General features: G+C 39.6%; 1 protein-coding gene across 3 annotated transcripts in view; it reads left to right on the top strand.

Annotated features, from left to right (window-relative positions):
- Positions 1–1,807: 1,807 nt before the first annotated feature.
- MDM2 (MDM2 proto-oncogene) overlaps positions 1,808–24,315 on the top strand; it is a 29,444-nt gene continuing 6,936 nt past the window's right edge. The window contains exons 1-8 of one of the 3 annotated variants that reach the window (XM_059402501.1): positions 1,808–2,184; positions 2,916–3,000; positions 6,411–6,485; positions 8,733–8,866; positions 10,717–10,766; positions 15,184–15,251; positions 15,377–15,473; positions 21,762–21,922. In XM_059402501.1, the coding sequence (XP_059258484.1) occupies positions 2,920–3,000; positions 6,411–6,485; positions 8,733–8,866; positions 10,717–10,766; positions 15,184–15,251; positions 15,377–15,473; positions 21,762–21,922 (666 nt within the window). In that variant the 5' untranslated portion in view covers positions 1,808–2,184; positions 2,916–2,919. Of the gene's footprint in view, positions 2,185–2,467; positions 2,766–2,915; positions 3,001–6,410; positions 6,486–7,155; positions 7,241–8,732; positions 8,867–10,716; positions 10,767–15,183; positions 15,252–15,376; positions 15,474–21,761; positions 21,923–24,315 lie in introns of those variants that run through there. The other 2 variants (XM_059402502.1, XM_059402503.1) reach the window with 2 other exon arrangements.

The raw sequence follows: 24,315 nt of genomic DNA, 5'->3' as shown, positions 1-24,315 counted from the left end.
AGCAGACTCCCCCAAGAGTGTGGAGCCCAACTCAGGGCTCCCTCCCCTGACCCAAGTTCATGACCCAAGCCCAAACCAACCAAGAGTAAGTTGCTCAACCTACTGAGCCACCCAGGCGCCCTTGCATTTTTTTTTTTTTTTTTTCTTAATGGTAAAGTCACAAACAACAGGAACAGATTTTCAAGTGAGAAGATTCAGTGTGATTTCCCATTCCTCATTTCTTTGACTCCTGCAGTATTTGATATCATTACTTGACTTACCATTTTGGGACACCATTTCTGCGACACCATTATATGGTCTGTGTTTCTGGTCATTCCCCTCGTTCCTTTCTGTTTCTACCCCTGCTGCCTTATCCCAGTCTAATGTTTTCTTTGAAGAACTTACCATTTCTTACATGTTGAGCCAGTCGTCCTCTCAAAAGCTCCATCTGTAGCCCGGACTTCAGTTCCACATTTTCTATCACTGAACTCTTTGTTCTGTGGTGCATCATTCAAACCCCAACAATCAGCCAACTTTTCACTTCCTCCAGACTTTTTGTCAGTGGTATCCTCATTCACTTTGGGTGGAAATTCAGTCAGTTGGGTAATTTCTGTGACAGCTGGGGTATGACTATCTTGTTTACTACCTGTGGCCTTGGGTAGTGCTTGTTACACATGGTAAGTTTTTAATACCAGTTCCTTGAAAGATAGAATCCTTGCCCCATCCACCTCTCTCCCCAACACAAGTCCTATCACTTCTTCCCTCATTTCTGTTCTTCTCTTGTATTTTCTCCATCTCTTGAGATTTTATCTTGTGTCAAGCACAGTTTCACAACTAGAAACCTCACTGTATTTGATACGATAAAGATGAGATTTTTTAAAATTTTAAAGCCAAACCAAATCCCTGAAGATAATAATGTTAACAATGAAATCAGCTGAGTAACCAGTATGTTTAAGAGAGATTCCTTTCTGTATGCTAGGGAGTGGGAGAAGGGAAAGTTAAAAAAAAAAAAAGTCCCTATAAAAAAGGAAGTAATTGCTTGCTGTCAAAGAACCTTGTTTTCTTTCTGTTGTTGTTTGTTTTTACATAATGACTTTTTACAATGTTTTTGGGTTGAGCCATCTGATTCTTACATCCTTATTCATTTTTTAAATTGCCACGCCTATGTGCCAAAAGGGCAAGGCGAGTCTTTCAGTAGATCCCCTGATATATAAATATATATTCTCAATGAGAACGAATGTTATCTAAACAAACCCAAAGATTCTAAAAGTATAAAATATAAAGTAACCGCTGTTCTTTGTCTCCCCCTGCTCCCCCCGTCACCGGAGCCACAAGTCTTCCGTTTCTCCAACTAGAACACTGGTATGCATCGCGTTACAAGTCTATATTGTAGTAGTTTTAATCATACTTTTTAAAAAGAAGTCTTGAAATAACTCATTTGTGTACAACTCCAGTAGCTGGCGGTGTGGGCTTAATATATCGCACAGCTGTTCATTTTGGTTTCGTTTCTGCTCGCGGCACTTAAATACGCCTGGTGCCTGCCGTTTCCACCACGGCCGGGAGTTGTAAACACATGACAGACAGAAATAGCACAACGGCTGAAGTCCCTAGGGTCGCGCGCCAAACCAGGCGCGGCGGGCTGGGCCGGGCCGAACCCCACCCCAGCGGCTCCAGCGGCCCACGCCCGGCAGTAGCGCGGCGGCCCCGTCGCCCCTCCCACCCTGAAGCGGAGCGCGCGCGCGCTCCCGGGCCGCCCCTTGGCGGAGGCGGCCGGCCCAGCCCCCTCCCCTAATTGGCTAACGTGGTGGTGGCTGGGCGCGCGCGTAAACGCCCGGATGAGCCGCGGCTTCCGGCGCGCTCCCTTCGGGCAGTAGGGGGCGCGCATCGGGCGTACCTCGGCTGGCTCGGCTCCTTGTGGGGCCTCTGTGGCCCTGTGTGGCTGGAAGGAAAATGGAGCAAGAGCCGCAGCCTCGGAGGTAGCCCTGACTCCCCTGACTGAGGTCCTGCCGCTTTCGCCGCCAGGGGCCTCCTTCTCTGGACCTGGTGCGAGGGAGCGCCCCGGGGGCCTGGGCCCCGCGAGTGAAATGGTCGCTGAGGCCCAGAGCGTCGGGCTTCTGCGCGCCCAGTGAAGGGAACTTGGGAGTCTCGAGGGTCTCCGCCACCCCCCTACTCCAGGCGCGGACGACGCCGCTTGGTGAAGAGCAGGTACCGGCCGGGAAGCGCGTGAGCAGTTCTGGGTCTGTTTTGTGACTTGGGTCTCCCTGCGCGCAGTCGTTTGCAGCCTCTATCCCGCTCGCTGCCTTTGTGCGTTTGGTGGTGGTGGTGGGGGGAGGCGCGGGGCACGTGGGTTTGGGGAGGTTTTTGTTGGTAGGACGCGAGGTTGTCGCCGCCGGGGAGGAGGGCGGGGTTTCGGGCCCCCGAGTCGGGCGGGCGGGGGCCGGGGGGCTCCGCGGGTGGTCGGGGTAAAGGTCACGTGGGCGGGGGGTGTGCTGCGCCGGGGTCTGCCGGCTCCCGGCTCCCGGTCCGGATAATGACAGGTGCCTGCTCGGTAGCCTGCGCCGTGTCTGGGCGAGTTTGGGCCGGTTCTGTGGGCACGTTGACTCAGCGTTTCCCTTTGGGCTGGTCAAGTTCGGACACGTTCCTAAGACGCAGTCAGAGGAGCTAAGCCCTGACTTGTCTCCAGCTGGGGCTATTTAAACCACGCTTTCCCCCAGCTGTGTTCGCCGGCGATTGCAGATAGGTACCCGGGGTCAGCGACGTAGAGCACTTAGTCTACCCTGATCCAGGTAAGGACCCGCTTGCGACTACTGGCTTTGGTTTTCCTAAGTGCAGTACTTAAGGGCATTATTTATATCCTTTCTGTAGGACTCTGGTTTTTTTCCACAGACGTTTCATTATTTCAAGTTTTTATCTTGTGTTCTTTTTCCCACTTGTAGGCAAATGTGCAATACCAATATGTCTGTGTCTACTGATGGTGCTGTAAGCACCTCACAGATTCCAGCTTCGGAACAAGAGACCCTGGTTGGTATCATTGTCTCAAGTGTAACTTTTAAGATTATTTTATGAGGTGATCTACTAAATTCCATAGACCCCATTTACAGTATTGTCCTCTAAGGGAAAGTGTGTACACAGCTTAAATTCTGCCGTTGATGCCGGGGACAAATGTAAAAGCTGACCGTAGGACTCGGTATTTATTTTCTTCGTCCTTTATCACCCTGGATTTAGAATTGAGTTCCATTCAGCATGGATGCTGAAGTTATGTTTGTTACTGACTGATTTTTTTTTTTCTATTTTGACTTGTCAGCATTTAACTTATTAGATGTCTAAAAGTCATAAAAGCAATTCATGCTTGTAAAGATTTTAGGCATTACAGAAATGTAAAAAGTGAAAGCTTTTGAAAATTCTAGTCTTTTTTTTTAAACCATGTCTTCTTTCAGATTTTTCCTGTGTCTCTATATAAGGGCAAATTTTAATCTGTTATTGTCATGTTTTGTTAAGACAGGTGTGGTGCATATTCCATCCATGTCAATGAATTTATAGAATTCTGTTTAATGGCTCCCTAGTGTTCCAAAGCATTAGTGTACCTTTCTAAAAATTTATGCCTCTGCTATAGGTTTTTTCAGATAGGTTTTTTAAAAATTGCCTTTAGTTTTTGAGTATTACAAATAGTCCTGCTTTGTATGTGTATCCTGTGTTACGTGACTCCTGTAAGATTTTGTATACAGAAGTAAACTTCTGGGTCCTAAACTGTGCATATATTTGATTGCTATTCATGACTTGCTAACAAAAGATTGTGAAAGTTTACACCACTGCCAACACTGAATATTATCAGTTTTTTAATATTATCAATTTTTATTGTTATTTTGCTGTTTTTGTGGTAAAAGATTCTATATCATTGTTTATATATGTATTTCCCTGATCTCTCTTGAGATTGGGCATATTGTCATTTGTTAAATCATTTATTTCTTCTGGGATTTGCTTGGTCTTGTCCGTCTACTTTTCCTTTAGGTTTATTGTGTTTTTCTTAATTTCTAGTAGTTCGGTGTGTTTCAAATATTTGTAACTTTATTTTTTAAAGAAATTAATATTCAGACTTCTTTTATATTATTTTATTTTTAAAGATTTTATTTATTTTTTTGAGAGAGAGAATTGAGAGAGAGAGAGAGCACGAGAGGGGGGAGGGTCAGAGGGAGATGATTCCCCCGGTACTCGATCCTGGGACTCCAGGATCATGACCTGAGCTGAAGGCATTCTCTTAACCAACTGAGCCACCCAGGCACCCAAATATATGTAACTTTTATCATTTAAAAAGGTTGCATTTAATTTTGTTGTGTTTTTCTTATTGAGAATGTTTTTATGAAGTCAAATTTATTGACATGTTGGTTTTTGCGTTTCATATCAAGCTTTGGAAGACGTCTCCCATCCCAGGATTATACAGCTATAGTCCTGTATTTTCTGGTAGTATTTTTGATTTTCACATCTAGATCTTCATCTGGAATATATCTTTTTGTTGTTAAATGTAAGATTAAGAATGGTATTTTCTTTTATGGTTTTCTTATTGCATGTCTTTTAGGTCTTAATAAAGTGATGGCTTTCTATTGCAGATTTTTACTTTGAGTTGTTCTGTGAAGTTTGAACTTAATATAACATACATAAAATTTTAAGAGGGGAAAAAAAGTAATTTTTTATCTCTCAAGAGAGAGTTCATTCTTTAAGTAGCCTGAAAGTAAAGTGTATGTGTAAGGATACCCACAAAAAGGTGTGATCAGAACACAGTTTGTAGTTAATGATTGAATACTGCACTTACTGTGTATTTTAAGATTTGTGGTTATTATTATTATTTTTAAAGATTTTATTTGTTTGAGAGAGAGAGAAAGTGAGTGTGAGCAGGAGAAGGGTGCTGAGGGAGAGGGAGAAGCAGTCTTCACCCTGAGCAGGGAGCTGGATTGGGGCTCTCAGGACCCCGGGATTATGACCTGAGCTGAAGGCAGATGACTGAGCCACCCAGGTGCCCAGTTTTTTGGTTATTAAATAATATAGTCTGTTGATTAGTTGGAAATAGGCAATTTTCTTAAATCTGCTTTTGAGAGTTAGATTCCAAACTGAGATACTGTTAGATTTTAAAGTTAGGCAAAGGACTGGAGTATCTTGAAGAGAGGTACAAAGGCACCAGTCTGTGTGGTGGTGGCAAGCTATAAAGACACTTGAGCTTTAGGGGCGCCTGGGTGGCTCAGTGGGTTAAGCCGCTGCCTTTGGCTCAGGTCATGATCTCAGGGTCCTGGGATCGAGTCCCGCATCGGGCTCTCTGCTCAGCAGGGAGCCTGCTTCCCTCTCTCTCTCTGCCTACCTCTCCATCTACTTGTGATTTCTCTCTGTCAAATAAATAAATAAAAATCTTAAAAAACACCTGAGCTTTAAAGATTTTGATGCAGCAACGGGGAGAAAGAATATCTTATATTCCTGCCTGCTTGACAGTTATTTCTCAATACCACTTGCAAAACCTCTAGATCAGGGTCAGGCACACTATAGCCTGTGGGCCATATTTGGCTTTCCACCTATTTTTGTAAATACAGTTTTATTGAAATGTAGTCATGGCCTTTGGTTTACATATCTGTACTTTTGAGTTAGACCATCTGGGAGGAAAAGCTTAAAACTTACTATTTTGCTCTTTATAGAAAAAAATTGGCCCTTGATCTAGTTGGTAGGTTCCTTGAATACAACTCCTGTTGTATTTATCCCCCCCCCCCCCCCCCTCCATGATACCTAGCACTGTCTGGTGCATGGTAAAAGTTCAATAAGTGTTTGTCAGTAGGTCTTTGAAAAGTAGACCCACTAAGAGGCAGCATGATGTGGTAGGAAGAAAATGCTGATTTGTAGTTGAGGGTTGTGAGTTGCAGCCTCAGATCTGCTCTTAATTATCCTTGTTAGTTATTTAAATCCTCCAGCTTTTAGGAGCCTGATGTGTGGAAAGAAAAGATTGGGAAACAGATTTACCCTGAAGACTTACCCTTTTCTCTTGGCTTTTGCAGTTTAGTTCATGGTAATCTCATTGGAGAATTCCATTTATAGTTAAGTTTGTAAGGTATTAAGCAGATAATAGAAATGGCTGGAGGAAAGAGAATTAATTTTCACTGCCTTGGCATGGATACTATGTTTGATTGCAACTAATGATACTTGAGGATTCTGTGATTATTTGCATAGTAATGAAATCTCAGCATTTTTTTCCAAATTGCCTTGACAGTCTGATACTCAGTTTCTATAGACTGTTACATTTAGTGAAAACATTATGACTTAGATTTTGAGTTCTAACCTTGTGAGATGTTAAATATAACTCCTACCTTTACTGAAAATCTTCATGGAAATGCTTGCTGTGGGGCTTACAGTTGTGGAATAATTTTGGAAGTATAATAGCAGCTTTTTGTTCTTTGTAGGTTAGACCAAAGCCTTTGCTTTTGAAGTTGTTAAAGTCTGTTGGTGCACAAAAAGACACTTATACTATGAAAGAGGTAAGCTAAATTAAGAGTTAACAAGATAACTAATATCTTGCTAATAACATGTAGTCATGGGGAGAAATTGGCTATATTGAGGGATTTTTTAGTAAGCAGTAATACGAAGTATTGTCATTTGGACTATAATTTAAAGCTGAAATTCTAATTATACTTGAATATCATTTCTCACTAGGAACTGTGAGACAGAGGGAGGCTCTGTAGGGGTTCTTAGCATTTTTGTGCTATGGACACACTTGGCAGACTGGTAGTCTTCTCAGAATCCTGTTTCTAAATGCATGAACCAAAATGTATAGGATTACAAAGGAAACAAATTATGTAAAAGAGTTATCAAAATAGTAGACAATTTTGTGATATATGTGCTCTTTTGAGTGTATTTTTTTAATTAACACATTAAATAAAAAGATTTAGCAGCAGATGTAATAAATGTAATTTCAAAGTAGTGAGGAGTATAGTTAGTATTTTCAGATGTTTACAGTAAGCATAGTATGATGTGAAAGCACTTGTGATTTGTATTGGTGACAGAAATCACAGGTATTATTAATACTTTGTGGTTTGTTGCCTATATTCATAATAGGAAAAGCTAAATTTCAGTTAAAAGTTAGTGAAAATATCGATAGAAAATTTTTTTCCATCCAAATTAATGGACCCCTTGAATTCTATCCAAGGACTTCTTGGGCATCCATGGATCCCAGGTTAAGAACTTCTGCACTAGAGATACATGAGTACAGTATACTGATCTTTCTGGGATAGAGGTGAGCTGATTCATGAACATATGTTCTATTTAATGGGTACATTTCAATGTAATGTTCTCTAGCTTTAAATTTGTGCACAGAAGCATGATTTTCAGTGAGAGATTGGGCCATCTTAGGCAAAATTTCATTGTGAATGAAATATGCCTTTCCCCCCATCTCTCCCACTTAGTTTATGGGGCCCAGATTGCTTAAAACACTGAAGTAACTTACCTACATCAGGATAGTGGGTCAGGAAGAGACTCTGCACCATTTTCCTTTTCAGCCACACTTTTTGTGAAATTCCTTTAGGGATGTTTGGTAGGTGTGTAGGTTCTCTTCTTCCTTTCCACTTACCAACTTATCTTCAATCCATAGTCACCAGGGAATATTCCTTTAAGTTTGAGGCCTGCTTAACCAGTTAAATCTACAGATGGTAGGGGAGCTTGCAGGGAAGTGTCGAGATTAAGGATATTTTCAAGGTTAAGGATGCATTTAGGGCTGATGACTTGGGTTTGACCTCATTATCATCATGTGATTAATTGGTTAAGGAAACAACAGGCATGCGTATAATAGTAGAAAGGAGGAGAAAATTGATTGGGCCATTATAAAGGTGTAGAATGCTTATGCAAAACCATCTAATAGTAATATATACATATTTATATATGTTGCAGGATCTTTGTTCTGGGGCAAATGGAAGAGTGATGACAGCTAGTATGGGATAGTAGAAAAAAAACTGGACTAGTAGTCAGGAGACTGGGTCCCATTTCCTTATCTCTAATACAGTGAAAACAATTCTATGAAATATCAGAAGAATGAAACAGTACTTGTAGAAGTACGTCTAAACTGTAAAAAGAAAAATTCGTGCATATTTAGGTGGTTAATAGGTTTGTATGTGGATGTCTTAAGATGTATCACTTCTTTGTCTTAGTGGAGCATACAGAGTTTAACTGGATACGCATGATTCAGGGTTGCTATTTTGATTATTATTCCTAGATTATATTGACATCTTCAAGAGTTTATTTTATTCACAGAATTCTTCCAAACTGTTGTGTAGATATAATTGGTCACTTTCCTGTGGTTCTCATCCGCGATGACCTCAGAGGCTGTTGAGATGTATGGTGTTTGGGACTGTTTACTATTTGCTAAATGACTCTAGGTCACTGCTTTGTTTTAGTTGATGTTTTGATTTTGCAGCTTTTTATTGCTCTCACTGGTTTTGCATTTTGCTGCCTTTTCCCTTCTTCCTAGTATGTATTACCTAGGTATCTGGGCAGAGTTAAAGTCTATCATACACACTTGATTTAAGTGAGTTGGAGAAAGAGTGTCTACTCCCATCAGATTAAAAGGAGAAGATTTAAGAGCTTTTTTAAGAGTACAAGAATGGTTGTTATTTCAGACATTTATGGGTCTGGTTGCAGGTTGTTTAACCATTTTTAGATAAATGAGATACTGAATGTATTTGAAACTAACATTTAATTTTTTTTAATGCTCAGAAATCCTATTTCTATTTCAGGTTATATTTTATCTTGGCCAGTATATTATGACTAAACGATTATATGATGAGAAGCAACAGCATATTGTGTATTGTTCCAATGATCTTCTAGGGGATTTGTTTGGAGTGCCAAGCTTCTCTGTGAAAGAGCACAGGTAAATTCTTCAGCTTAGTGTATTGTAAAAAGCCAGCTGGGCAAACATTTCAGTTTACCTCTATCTTCACTGCCTTTTGTCAGAGAAAAATTGTTGCTGTTTATATTATATAAAAGGTGCTAAAATTTAATTTAGTAATATAGCATATTGCTTTAGAATCTCAGTTGTGGAATCTTATAAACCCAGGTTTGAGACCTAGCTCTCATTTACTAGCTGTGTCTAGGTAAACTGATAACTCTCTCAAGCCTCAGTTTACCCTATTTGTAGACATAATACAAATACCTCATGTCGAGGTTATAGAGAGACAATGTGTGTGTTTGACACATAGGAATCATTTAAATATTAGTCTCAGGGACATCTAGGTGACTCAGTTAAGTGTTTCACTTTGGCTCAGATCATGATCTCAGGGTCCTGGGATTGAGCCCTTAGTCAGGCTCCCTGATTAGCAGGGAGCATGCTTCTTACTCTCCCTCTCCCCTGGCTCGTGCATGCTCTCTCTCATATAAATAAATAAATAAAAGCTTCTTTTTTTTTTTAAGGTTTTATATATTCACTTGACAGACAGAGATCACAAGTAGGCAGAGAGGCAGGCAGAGAGAAGAGGAAGCAGGCTTCCCGCTGAGCAGAGAGCCCGATGGGGGGCTTGATCCCTGACAGAGGCTTAACCCACTGAGCCACCCAGGCACTCCATAAATAAATAAAATCTTAAAAAAAAGAAATTGGGACGCCTGGGTGGCTCATGGTTGGTTAAGCATCTGCCTTTGGCTCAGGTCTTGATCCCAGGGTCCTGGGATTGGTCCCGCATCAGGCTTCTCGCTCTTGGGGGAGCCTGGTTCTCCCTCTGCCTGCTGCTACCCACCCCCCACCCAGCTTGTGTGCACGTGCGCACTCTCTGACAAGTAAATAAATAAAATCTTTAAAAATAAATGTTAGTCACAGTTACTGTGTGTTAAAGAATATTATTATTGCACTTACTGTCAAAAGACAGTCTTTAGACTACACTGTGGTAAAGGCTTAAGTTTGAGCCTTACTCTAGAGATTTTGTCATATAGCATTATAGCACTTAATCAGCTGAATTTAACCCAGATAACATTTCTAGAATTACTTTACTGGGAAATGAAGACTTTTTGCAGTCTTTCTTGCCTTACATTTGGAATTCCTTTTCCCATTTGGTTTAGTACGGTCTGTGTGGAGCCTTAGCATGCATGTATACCTTAATAAATGGGATGAATACTTTTCACCTGAAACAATTTTATTCCTTTTTTCCCATTTCTAGAACAGTGGTTCATAGTAGCTTTTCAGTCTGTATTTATTAAAAGATGAATCTATTAAAAGATGAATCTTTTAATAGATTTTAAGATCAGGAAAGAAAATCCATTAGGTGATTGGTCCATGGTTAATAGAAGTCAAAATCAAGTTCCCCTATAGTGGGTTTTGTGTGACACACTGCCTTTTTAGGCAGTCTGCTTCTAAGCTTTAAGCACAGGGCTAAAAACTTTCTGTTTGAAAATACATGTTTCAACCTGCTTTCTGCATTCACACCCATTCCCTTGGGTCTTTTGGTAAAGTCCAAATAAGGCACATTTCAGGAAATGGAGATACTAAGTCTTTTCAGCTGGAGAGACCTTCGCGATTAGTAAGAGTAACTGTATATAATCGTTGTGCAGCTAATTATCATGATTGCTTTTTAGGACCTAGAAGCTTGCCAGTGATATAGTTTGTATACAGTGATTTAAAATTTAGTTTGTGTAGAGTATAGTTCATACTAATATGTATTTAAAAGTCTGGTCAAGTCCAGTTTAGTACATTTTTATTTTAAAGTACATATTTTTTCTTTTCCTCCCTACAAGGAAAATATATACAATGATCTACAGAAACTTGGTAGTAGTCAATCAGCATGGTAAGTTAATTTTGAATACCATAAAAGTATTTTGAACACATTCTGTGTATGTGGAGTCATTTAACAGGAAGAAATGAACTACATGAACTAAAACAACGTAATACTAAGGTTCTAATGCATATTTGAGATATGTAAAGTTAAATACCTTATTCCATCAATTTAAGCCTTGGGATATCAGTATTAGAATTTGTTTTGAAAGATCATTTCTGTTTGGTTTTTTTGGCGGTGGGGGAAGGTTTCACAAACATTTATTAAACACTTTATTTTTAAATTATATTTTTATTTTAATTTCAGTGTAGTTAATATACTGTGTTATATTAGTTTCACCTTTGCAATGCAGTGATTCAGCAATTCCGTATACATTAGCAGTTGCTTATCGTGACAAGTGCTCTCCTCAATCCCCATCACCTGTTTAACCCATTCCCCTACACACCTACCGTCTGGTAACCATCATTTGTTCTCTATGGTTATGAATCTGGTTTTTGGTTTGTCTCTTTTTTCTTGGTTTTGTTTCTTAAATTTCATATATGAGTGAAATCGTGATATTTGTCTTTCTCTGACTGATTTCACTTAACGTTATTTTCTCTAGGTCCATCCATAATGTTGCAAATGGCAGGCTTTCTTTCTTTCTTTTCTTTTTAATGGCTGAATACTATTCTATTGTGTATATATATACCACATCTTTATCCATTTATTTATTGATGGACAGTTACGCTGCTTTCATAATTTGGCTATTGTAAATGATGTTGCATATATCTTTTCAAATTGGTGTTTTTGTATTCTTTGGGTAAATACTCAGTAGTGGAATTACCAGATCAGTGATGATTCTGTTTTTGATTTCTGAGAAACCTCCGTACTGTTTTTCATAGTGATTGCACCAGTTTGCATTCTCTCCAACAGTGCATGAGGGTTCCTTTTTCACCAACATTTGTTGTTTCTGAAAGGTAGATAATTTCAAGGCCATGCTTACTCAACATATGATGAAACCTTGAAACATGTTTTGAAAGGCTTGGGAAGTAATACAGATACCTAAGTAGGACAGTTTGAATGGATGAGCCCTTTTTTGTTTGTTTTTTATAATAGACAAAACTTTTATCAATTTATTCAGGTAAGTGGCATTTAAGTTCCTTACCGTAGACTTGCAGTTCTTTTTTTTTTTTTTTTTTAAGATTTTATTTATTTATTTGACAGAGAGAGATTACAAGTAGGCAGAGAGAGAGGAGGAAGCAGGCTCCCTGCTGAGCAGAGAGCCCGATGCGGGACTCGATCCCAGGACCCTGAGATCATGACCTGAGCCGAAGGCAGCGGCTTAACCCACTGAGCCACCCAGGTGCCCAGACTTGCAGTTCTTAACTGGTTATTTTTGGGTTACATACTCCTTGGATACTCTGATGAAAGCATTGGGTTCTTATTTCAGAGAGATAAACATATACAGTGATATGCTGATAAATGTTTAGCAACCCACTGTTCAGGGGGAAAAGCCCTGATTTTTGGTGTTTGCTGAGTTCCATGGTGTAAGTAACTCCCACCTTGGCCATTTTCAGGCTACATATATGGAGTTGGTAAGAAAGATACACAGTTTGCTTTGAGTAGCAGTAGGAGCTGGCTCCCAACACGCCATAGACCTTTTAAAGCCCAGTTTTGAATTACAATTAAAAACTGTTCTCAGGGGCGCCTGGGTGGCTCAGTGGGTTAAGCTGCTGCCTTTGGCTCAGGTCATGATCTCAGGGTCCTGGGATCGAGTCCCGGATTGGGCTCTCTGCTCAGCAGGGAGCCTGCTTCCTCCTCCTCTCTCTCTGCCTGCCTCTCTGCCTGCTTGTGATCTCTCTCTGTCAAATAAATAAATAAAATCTTAAAAAAAAAAAAAAAAACTGTTCTCAGAAGCTTGTTTACTTCCTGCAGTGAACTGGCCACTGTTTTGTCCTTCTACTAGTCTGTATTGAGACTTTATTGTTAAGTTGTTTTATTATACTTGTTTGTATTTCTTTTTTTTGTATCCTAATCAGGTTTGTATTATGCATCAACACTACAGTATTTTATTAATAGGATGTTTAATAAATGTGTTGAGTTGAATCCTCTTCCATAGTTAGGACTTAAGACCCAGAAAAGGGCATCACTGTCTTATCTTAGAGTAAAAGTGACTGTTAGACGGGTGATATGTTTTAATGTTTTACAAAGCTCTTTATGAAATCAAATGAAGGCAAATAAGACAAACAACTATATTATTATAGTAGTATTTTCAGTTTTCTTAAATATTATCCCTGATGTGATCATTCATTCATGTAAAGAAACCTTGTTAGATTACTAGGAAAATTATATTAGTGAGATGGTAACCTGTAGATTACTTAGGTTATTTCCATTCTGGGTTTGTTTCAGGTTTTAGTTAGTAGAATTAACTTTAGAACTCCTGTAACTGCGGGGCGCCTGGGTGGCTCAGTGGGTTAAAGCCTCTGCCTTCGGCTCAGGTCATGATCCCAGGGTTCTGGGATCGAGCCCCGCATCGGGCTCTCTGCTCAGCGGGGAGCCTGCTTCCTCCTCTCTCTCTGCCTACTTGTGATTTCTGTCTGTCAAATAAATGAATAAAATCTTTAAAAAAAAAAAAAAAAGAACTCCTGTAACTGTTCTCAACCTGTCACACCTAGTACTTCCTTTTTATTATATCTGAATTGTAACAGGTCTTCTATTAAAACAAAATATAACCTGTCTATATGTACAACTTAAAATCAGTTTAATACATAACCCATAATATAAAGAAACTATTATGATAATGTGAATAATTCCAAAATACTGATGCATGGGCCTGACATACCTTTTAAAATGAAAATGCTTCCAAGGGAATAACAAAGAGTATTTAATTATGACCTTTGGCAACTGCATATTTCCTATCTGAAATTTTGTCTTGGGAGCTCTAGGTCTGTACATCCATCTATGAATTAAACCCATCTACCTGAATGAGTTTCATCCACTTAATTCATTATCTTTCCTTCTTAATCTGTTTACCTTCTGAAGTTTCTCTCTTGGTGAATGGTACCACCCATTTATCCATCCAGGGCAGAATCTTGGGAGTCCTTGACACCTTTCTCCCTTGCCTTTTTTTTTTTTTTTAAAGATTTTATTTATTTTATTTGACAGAGAGAGAGATCACAAGTAGGCAGAGAGGCAGGCAGAGACAGAGGGGGAAGCAGGCTCCCTGCTGAGCAGAGGGCCCGATGCGGGGCTCGATCCCAGGACACTGAGATCATGACCTGAGCCGAAGGCAGTGGCTTAACCCACTGAGCCACCCAGGTGCCCCTCCCTTGCCTTTTATATCAGACACCAGGCCTTGCTGGTTTTTACCTTTTTAACTTCTCTGGAATTGATTTTTTTTCCATGCCTTAGTTTAGGCTTTAATATTTTGACATTTGTATTATTGCTGTAACTGTTTAGTACTGGCTTCCCTGCCTCTGCTCTCTTTTTCTTCTATTTTGCCAAAGTAATTTGTTGCTCCTCTGCTTAAAATGACCAGTTAGGGGTTCCTTATTGTTCCCTGGATAAAAAATTTGCTGTGAGCTACCAAATTGGTTCTATCTATTGGATTAAACCTTTTTAATGGTGAGTGGCTGCAGCAGTGCCACAGGGCAGCTTCTGAAGTGTTGCTGGGAGGAATGCGATGATGCAGGCTTGAGGGCAAAGGTGCAGCTTTGTTGCCTTCCTTGTGCAGTTTCACAAGACACACAGGGTCCTTTGTCATCCTGCTTGTATACCAGGAATGATTGACTCCCTGTAATTCCCCACAACAAAGCATTGGTAATTCATTTCTGGGTGCTTTTTTCATAGGGTGTTCCTCAGTCTGGAATAGCCTTTTTTTAGTCCTGTTGCTTCAAATTCTACTACGTGAAACTATTTCTGATTCTTTTTTCCTCAGACCCGGCCCTGTCCCTACCAAATAATCATTGCTCTGTGCTCTTCACTGATTTACCTTATAATACTTCTTTTATCCTGTTTATTATACTTTTGTTACTCTTAATGAAAACTACTCTGTATTAAAATTGAATTATCTTAGGGCACCTGGGTGGCTCAGTGGGATAAAGCCTCTGCCCTCAGCTCGGGTCATGGTCCTGGGGTCCTGGAATGGAGCCTGGCGTCGGGCCCTCTGCTCAGCGGGGAGCCTGCTTCCCTTCCTTCCTCTCTGTCTGTCTCTCTGTCTACTTGTGATCTCTGTCAAATAGATGAATAAGGTCTTTAAAAAATTAAAATAAAATTGAATTATCTTATGTACATCTCCAGTATCTAGCATGGGTTTGGCTCCTGGGAGATACACATTTACTGTTTGTTGAAAGGTTAAATTGTGTAAGGAGTTTGTCTTGGATTGACAGACTAGTTTTTTTTTCCTATTTTGTGATTCTCTGTTGTTATGTTGTTTATCCCCCCCCATCAGAATCATCAGATTCAGGCACATCTGTGAGTGAAAATAGGTGTCACCTTGAAGGTGGGAGTGATCGAAAGGTAATCTTTGAAATGAACACATTCTTGTTTGATGTTTCTTGAAAGTTAGGTTATTTTTAATTATTTTTAGCTTCCTGGTGTTAAAAGTTCGTTTTTGTTTGTTTTTCCCCCTCTTGGATGCTTAGGACCCTGTGCAAGAGTTGCAGGAAGAGAAACCTTCATCTTCAGATTTGGTTTCTAGACCATCTACCTCATCTAGAAGGAGAACAATTAGTGAGACAGGTATATATGATTATTTAACACTTTAAAACAGCTTTTTACTCTTTATTCTCTAATAAAATTAATGCATTTAGACTTAATGAAATTGTGCTTTTTCTTTTTTTTTCTTTAGGTGAATTTCTGAGTTTCATTCTTTTTTTTTTTAAGATTTTATTTATTTATTTGACAGAGATCACAAGGAGGCAGAGAGGCAGGCAGAGAGAGAGAGAGAGAGAGGAGGAAGCAGGCTCCCCACTGAGCAGAGAACCCAATGCGGGGCTCGGTCCCAGGACCCTGAGATCATGACCTGAGCCGAAGGCAGCGGCTTAACCCACTGAGCCACTCAGGCGCCCCTCTGAGTTTCATTCTTAATTTTATGTGATTTATTTGGTTTAAAAATTGCTTTCTTAGCAACATTTTTCCGATTGACTATAGCAGGCACAGTTTCCGGGCTCCACTGGAATTCATAGTTAGCCAGCAGCCTCTTATTCAAGGTAATAGAGAACAAGTGTATAAACTCTTATTTTAGTCCTTAGTTACCACCACTGAGTTTAAAATAAGCAAAATGAGTAACCTTTAGACCTGAAGATGAGATAAAATAGCTAAAATATTTTTACAGAGAAAAGGTAGTGGAGGAGGCTGTTGCCTGGTCAAAAGTCATACTGACTAAAACTGTATGATTCAGATGAAAGAAGAGTTCAGCAGATCAGTGAGATAGAATCAACAAACCTGGACTAGAGTGTACATGAGGGCAGAGGGCGGTAAGGACAGAGGATATTTTGTTAACTCCATGGGACTGAAACAAATGGTTAGTTATCTGGGGAAGAAAAAACAAGTTCTGTCTGTACCATATGCCAAAATGAATTCCAAATAAGTTTTAAAGAGAAATGAGATAATGTATTTGAAGGATATTCACCTTAAACTTGACAGTGCTATACCCTTATTACATAAAAAGTTCCCCTATGGGGCACCTGGGTGGCTCAGTCGGTTAAAGCCTCTGCCTTCCGCTTGGGTCATGATCCCAGGGTCCTGGGATCAAGCTCCGCCTTGGGCTCTCTCCTCAGTGGGAAGCCTGCTTCCTCCTCTCTCTCTGCCTGCCTCTCTGCCTACTTATGATCTCTATTTGTCAAATAAATAAAATCTTTTTTTTTAAAATCCCCTGTAAGGGCATCACCTGGGTGGCTCAGTTGGTTAAACGACTGCCTTCGGCTCAGGTCGTGATCCCAGAGTCCTGGGATCGAGTCCCACATCGGGCTCCTGGCTCCATGGGGAGTCTGCTTCTCCCTCTGACCTTCTCCCCTCTAATGCTCTCTCTCAATCAAATAAATAAATAAATCTTAAAAAAAAAAATCCCCTGTAATTGATTAAAATACTAAAATCCATATAGCCAAAAGGGAAAAAACCCAAGATTCTCATAGTAAATACAAATGACTGATAAATAGGAGGGAGGGGATGGATTTTAGTGATTTCGCTTTATACACAATAAAAAAATACAGAAGTGTCTTTCCTAGGCTATCAAATTAGCAGAGATGAATTTTTGACTCATTCTTGTTAGCTTGTGTATTGGTACTGATGTACTATTGGTGTATCTGTTGGTATAAGTTGGTGGTATTAGACCTTTATGGATTATAAAAAGGTTTGTAGTTCTTATTATTCCGGTAACTGTACTTCTAGAAATCTATTATAGAGATATAATAAGAAATTCAAAGATTTTATATGTAGAGACACTAATTATAGCATCATTTATAATTGAAGATATATGGTAGAAAATGTTATCACTCTAGTTCAGGCTATTGCCATATCTTCTTTGTCCATAGCAACAGCATTCTGATTTTTCTTGCTCTTGCTTTTATGTTCCATCATGTAGTACTGAAAGAGATGGAAAAAGGTAAATTGAATTGTAACTCTTCCCACTTGCCGCTTTTGTTACTTCAGATAAAACCCACACTTTTTGGGGTACCTGGGTGGCTCAGTTGGTTAAGCATCTGCCTTTAGCTCATGTCATGCTCCCAGGATCCTGAGATCCAATCCCACGTTGGGCTCCCTGCTTAGTGGGGAGTCTGCTTCTCCTTTTCCCTCTCCCCCTGGCTTGTATTCTCTTTCTCTCTCTCTCTCAAAGAAAGAAAGAAGAATCTTAAAACACCACACTTTTTCCCTCAGCCTACAAGGCCATAATCTACCTTTAACCTGGGGCGCTTGGGTGGCTCAGTGGGTTAAAGCCTCTGCTTTCGGCTCAGGTCATGATCCCAGGGTCCTGGAATCGAGCCCCGCATCGGGCTCTCTGCTCAGCAGGGAGCCTGCTTCCTCCTCTCTCTCTGTCTCCTTGTGATCTCTGTCTGTCAAATAAATAAATAAAATCTTTAAAAAAAAAAAATCTACCTTTAACCTGGTTTTTGGCCTTTCCCCCCCACTTTTATTGTTTCCACTGTACTAATTAATTGGTTCCTCAAGTCAAAAATTCTTCCTTCTTTAAGGGTGTTTGCAGACAGATTTTTTTTTTCTGCCAGCAGTTCTTCCTGTCTCTGCTTATATGATCAGCTCCTCATTTTTCTGTTTTTGCTTAAAAGTGACCTTCTCAGAGAGGCTGTCTCTAACCAGCCAGAAAAGCTATTCTCTCTTCCTTTCCTTAGCTCCTTGCTTGTTTTCTCATAGTACTCATTATATATAGCTTATATATAATGAGCTTATTATAGCTTATAAATAATTATGTTTCAGTTGCCTTGATATTTGAAATTAAACTGGTGGCAGGGATGATGGCTGACTTCACTTTTGTATACCCATGGTCTAGCACTGTGCCAGACAGTAAGCAGGTGCTCAGATTTATAGACTAAATTGTTGAATTACAATAAACAGTATAGGGGCATGTGGGTGGTTCAGATGGTTAAGCATCTGCCTTTGGCTCAGGTCATGATCTCCGGGTCCTAGGATCCAGCTCTGTGTCAGGCTTCTTGCACACTGGGGGTCTGCTTCTCCCTCTCCCTCTCCCTCCTGCTCATAAAATCTTTTTAAAAAAAACAATAAATTTTGTATGAACCTATGTCACAGACACCATCTTCTGCAGCCATTAAAAGTAATGTAAAAGAAGATTTCAGAGAAAACCACTCCCAAATTGTACATTTTAGTGTGGTTCAAATACATTTTTAAAAGGAAATTTTAAAAACTGGAAAATTATTACAGTAAAATTTTAATGGTAATCTCAGTGGTAGTACTACAGTTGATATACATTTAAAAATTTTCTATTTTTTAAAGATCTCTATAATGAGTAATACTTTAATAGTCACAAAAAAAGCCCCAAATGTTATTTATGGAGGTAAAAATTATGAATCAGCATGGTTTAGGCTTCAACCAAGATCACCTTTTGCAGGGCATACAAACATGACTAAGAACTTTTATTAAGAACTTGTGATCTAGGGGTGCCTGGGTGGCTTAGTGGGTTAAAGCCTCTGCCTTCAGCTCAGGTCAGAACCCCAGGATTCTGGGATTGAGCCTCGCATCGGGCTCTCTGCTCAGTGGGGAGCCTGCTTCCCTGCCTACTTGTGATCTCTGTCTGTCAAATAAATAAATAAAATCTTTAAAAAAAAAAAAAAAAGAACTTTTTGATCTATTTATGGAGATCAACACAGAATTACTTAAAATAGAGGATATAACCGTGGGGAATTGAGGAAAAAGAGGTCTTCTGGCTAGGAAGGTCAAGAGAAGGAAATGGAGTGAGCAGAGGTGTGCGAGTTGTACCCATTTCAGGCATATGGATTATAGTTTATTTAATCCTATAACCCTGTTTGGTACTTATGTACAAGGCTGCAGTGAACACCTTGCCACATACATCCTTGTGGTTATGCAGGTATTTCTCTTTCAATCTCTAGGATAGAGGTTGCCCACAAAATGTATTATTTTACATTTCTGCCAACAGTGTATAAAAATGTCCTCTCAAATCTTTTGAAACTCTCCCTCATTTTAACTTTCGTAATTCTTATGGGTGAAAAATGGTATCTTGTTTTAATTTGCATGTCCTTGGTCAGTAAGAGATAGGAGATTTTTTCATATGTTTATTAGTTCTTTGTATTCTGTAAATTGCCTTTTCATATCTTAGATTTTTTTTTTTTTTTATATTCATTTGAGACAGAGAGCATGTGTGAGTAGGGGGTGCAGAAGGATAGGGAGAAGCAGGTTCCTGCTTAGCAGAGAGCCCTGTAGGGGATCCCCAGGATCATGACCTGAGCCAAAGTAGACACTTACCTGACTGAGCCACCCAGTTTTCCCTTGACTTTTTATTTTTTAAATCAGGTTTTGTTTTTCTTAATTGGTGGGAGAACTTGTATGTAATGGATAGTAACTGTTTTATGTATGTTGCAGATATTTTCTCCCCAGTTTGACATTTGCTTTTTAAGTTTTATTTTGCTGTGTAAACCTTAATCAACATAGTCTAATCTTGGTAAACTTTTTCTTGAGAGCTTTGCAGTGTTATACTTCCTTACTCTGGTATTATAAAAAAATTCTCTTACAAGTATTTGGATGGTTTTATTCTTTGTGTTTGGCTCTTTAATTCACTTGGAAATTATTTTTATATTCAATATACTACATGGTAAGACTCATTTATGTTCCTGACAGATTTGGTAACATTCTAAGTCAGAGATAATTCATTATTTAAAATAAAAGAAACCATCACTGGTTTTGATTCCTATTAAAATACAGGGTACTGAGGAAATTGTGCAATGTTAAGTATACCTGGTAAGTAGGGGGTGCCAAGGTGGCTCAGTCAGTTGGGCATCTGACTCGTGGTTTCAGCTCAGGTCGTGGTCTTGGGGTCATGGGATTCAGCCCTGCTTCGGGCTCTGTGCTGAGGATGGAATCTGCTTAAGATTCTCGCCCTCTGCCCTTCCCATTCATGCTTGCTCAATCTCTCTCTAAAATAGGTGGATCATTAAAAAAAAAAAAGACCATCTAAGTAAATTAAACATTTTTCGTTCTTTTCAGAAACAAATCTTAAATCCTACAGTATGCTTTTTAAAAAAATTATTTTTTAAATTAACATATAATGTATTATTAGCCCCAGGTGTACAGGTCTGTGAATTGCCAGGTTTACACACTTCATAGCACTCCCCATAGCACATGCCTTCCCCAGAGTCCATAACCCAACAACCCTCTCCCTACCCGCCCCCCAACCCCACCACAGCCCTCAATTTGTTTTGTGAGATTAAGAGTCTCTTATGGTTTGTCTCCCTCCTGATCCCATCTTGTTTCACTTATTCCTTTCCTACCCCCTAAATCCCCCACGTTGTCTCTCAACTTTCTCATATCAGGGAGATCATACGATAATTATCTTTCTCTGATTGACTTATTTTGCTAAGCGTAATACTACAGTATGCTTTTAACAAAAATTTAGATTGGTTCATGAAAGCTCTACATGTGTTAAATTAGTTGTGATATGGGCGCCTGGGTGGCTCAGTAGGTTAGGCCTGTGCCTTCAGCTCAGGTCATGACCTCAGGGTCCTGGATGGAGCCCCGCATCGGGCTCTCTGCTCAGCAGGGAGCCTGCTTCCCCCCACCCCTCGCCTGCCTCTCTGCCTACTTGTGATCTCTGTCTGTCAAATAAATAAAAAATCTTTGAAAAAAAATAAATAAGTTGTGACTTAATGGAGATGACATTCAGAAAGAAGCTTAAAAAAAATTTTTTTTAAAGTTTATTTACATATGTACATAAGTTATCTCTACACACAATGTGGGGCTCAAACTCATGACCTCGAGATCAAGAGTCACATGTTCCTCCTACTGAGCCAGCCACATACCCCACAAGCTTGAAAAGATTTTTTAAAATGTAGTGTTCTAGGGGTACCTGGCTGGCTTAGTAGAGCATGTGATTCTTGATCTTGGGTCCATGAGTTGAAGCCCCACATTTGGTGTAGTGCTTACTTAAAAAAAAATACAGCATTCTTTTTTTTTTTAAGATTTTATTCATTTACTTGACAGACAAGAGATCTCAAGTAGGCACGGAGAGAGAAAGAGAAGCAGGCTTCCCGCTGAGCAGAGAGCCTGATGCTGGGCTTGATCCTAGGACCCTGGGATCATGACCTGAGCCGAAGGCAGAGGCTTTAACCCACCGAGCCACTCAGGTGCCCCCAAAATACAGCATTCTGTCATAGCTCTTAGTTGGACAGAACCAGTAAAACTGATTGTCTTTGAAATAGTAGTAATTGACTCTATTTAATTTCATTGAAATAAAGTTTTGGTACAAGTAGGTACTTACGGCAGCTCATTTGCTAAATGAATCACAGTATAGGGTTTTAATTAACTTCTTTGTCTTTATGTATCCAGAAGAACATTCAGATGAATTACCTGGAGAACGGCAGAGAAAGCGCCACAAGTCTGATAGTATTTCCCTTTCCTTTGATGAAAGCCTTGCTCTATGTGTAATAAGGGAGATATGTTGTGAAAGAAGCAGTAGCAGTGAATCAACAGGGACGCCATCAAATCCGGTAATTTTTTCATTTTAAATAAAACAAGACTCTTGAGGCACCTAGGTGGCTCAGTCAGTTAAATGTCTGCTTTCTGCTAGGGTTGTGGTCCTGGGGTCTTAGGATTGAGGCCTGCTTGGGGTTCCCTGCTCTGTGGGGTGCCTGCTTCTCCCTCCCTCTGCCTGCTGCTCCCCCCGCTTGTGCTGTCAAATGAATAAATAAAATCTTTAAAGAAAAAAAAAAAAGACTCTTGTTTTTAAAATCTAGTTTTAGCAGTCCTGATAAGTGTTTGGATAAAATGCACATATATGCTATGCAGTTGCTGTCATACACAGTGCTCAATTTTTCTGTCCCATAAAACTACTAGGGCTGGGGCACCTGGGTGGTTCAGGGGGTTAAAGCCTCTGCCTTCAGCTCGGGTCGTGATCCCAGAGTCTTGGGATTGAGCCCCGAATTGGACTCTGCTTGGCGTGGAGCCTGCTTTACTTCCTCTCTCTCTGCCTGCCTCTCTGCCTACTTGTGATCTCTGTCAAATAAATTAAAAAAAAAAATCTTAAAAAAAAACTACTAGGGCTGCCTGGGTGGCTCGATTGGTTTAAGTGGCTGTCTTCAACTCCGGTCATGATCACTGGGTCCTTCGATCCCCTCCCTGCTCCCTGAGGAGCCTGCTTCTCACTCTGCTTGTGAATGCGTGCATGTGCACGCTCGCGCTCTTTCTCAAATAAATAAGTATTTAAAAATAAAACTACTGTATAGATCATCTCTACTCCTAACCCCAGGTTTGAGAGAAGGGTGGAAGATAGTTGTGGGGTGTGTTGGTAAAGGTTAGTACCGATATTGATGTTAATGTCATTCCAAATATTGGAGAATGTTTGTGAGCCACTGCACCAATAGTAAATTCAAATAAATTGGAGTATAGGGTAGTCTGAGGATTTGTTGTTTTACTTTTTAAAAAACAAGGGAACAAAAACAAATTTGATTCAGTTAGCTGTCTTAGAATTCTAAGGCAGGTTTGTTTTGAAGATTTAGAGTAACAGTATCTTTATTATTGTAACTACCAACAAATTTGTCACCATAGTCTAAGGTACACATTTGCCATACAAAGGCCTAGATATCAGGAAAGGTCTGTTTACTAAGGCTGTGGAATGTAGGTATGTTACTGCATGGATGGTGGGAGAGTGTTAGCACTTTCTGATTATTGATAACAAAATCCCAAAGCATTAGGAGTAAAATTCTTCAGAGATGTTATTGAAAGAAGTTTGGTTAAAAAATCTTTTTTTTTGCTAACAAGAATTCCTGACAAATGGAATATTATCTTTCTTGTCAGTAAACATTTGTCTTTACAATATGAAAAATGGAACTTTAATTTTTAATCTGGCAGTACCTCAGTGTCATTATTTTGGATATTCGTGATCCATTTTATAGTTCCTAGAAGGTGTAGGGGACTGAATCAGTTGTGATAGTAACCTTATTCTTAATTTTTCTGTATTGTTACTTTTTACACGTATTATATTACATTTTTCTCTTCCAAGCAATGATTTTAATGGATACAGGTGGACCCTCCAGAGTTGGGATTTACTAGAGCTGTTACTTCTGTAGGCCAGTAGGTGGCACAGAGAGCAAGTTCTTCAGTGAGTGGGTCTGCCAGTATTTGCTGTGCCAGGTTCTGTCTGGCACTGGGGTAGAGTGGTAGTCAAGGTAGACACGGTCCTTGCCCTCGTCGGGAGACACATCATCAACAATGAAACAGGTAACTGGGACATTTAATAAATGTTATGGAAAAAAAAATACAGGATCTTGAGGGCAAACATGCCAGTCTGAAAATTGAATCCAATTAAAGAAAACTTGACATGTACACAAACCCCATGTTTGGATAATTCTTTTCCTTAGAAATGATTTAAATAGGACTCCTGTGCCCTGTTAAACTTACAGTCTTTATTAAAGTTGTTTCAGAATTCTAGTTAAGTGATATTTAAAGTCCTTGTTTTTGCTTTTTACCTGGGACACTGCCTTGTTACCAAAGAAACAGAGGGTATTTCTTTTTCTCTTAGTCCCATCCTATATTGTCTTCTAAAAATTTTATTAAAAACTAAGTTTTTAGTTTTTCAGGCTTAGTTTCTAGTTGTGAAAGCTTTTGGTAGGGCAGGGGTTTCCCCCTTGATTTTGGTTTATCCGATATGAAAATGTTAGCTTCCTCATTTGGTGGTGTTTGTCAGTTTGTGAAGGGGGTTAAAGAAAAGTGCATTTGTTTTCCATCTTTCTTACGGTTTTAGTAAATTGATTAAGGCTATATTATAGGCTCTGTACTAGCCAGTTTATATATTTCAGTAGCCTCAAATTCCATTTACAGATGGGAAAGATAAACTTGAGGGTTTTAAATAACTTGTTTAAGATCCCATAACTGCCACAGTTGG

The sequence above is a fragment of the Mustela nigripes genome, chromosome 6 (assembly GCF_022355385.1).
Source record: "Mustela nigripes isolate SB6536 chromosome 6, MUSNIG.SB6536, whole genome shotgun sequence".
Classification (NCBI taxonomy): Eukaryota; Metazoa; Chordata; class Mammalia; order Carnivora; family Mustelidae; genus Mustela; species Mustela nigripes.
Note: the sequence above shows the minus strand (reverse complement) of the source record. Positions and strands in the feature narration are given on the sequence as shown.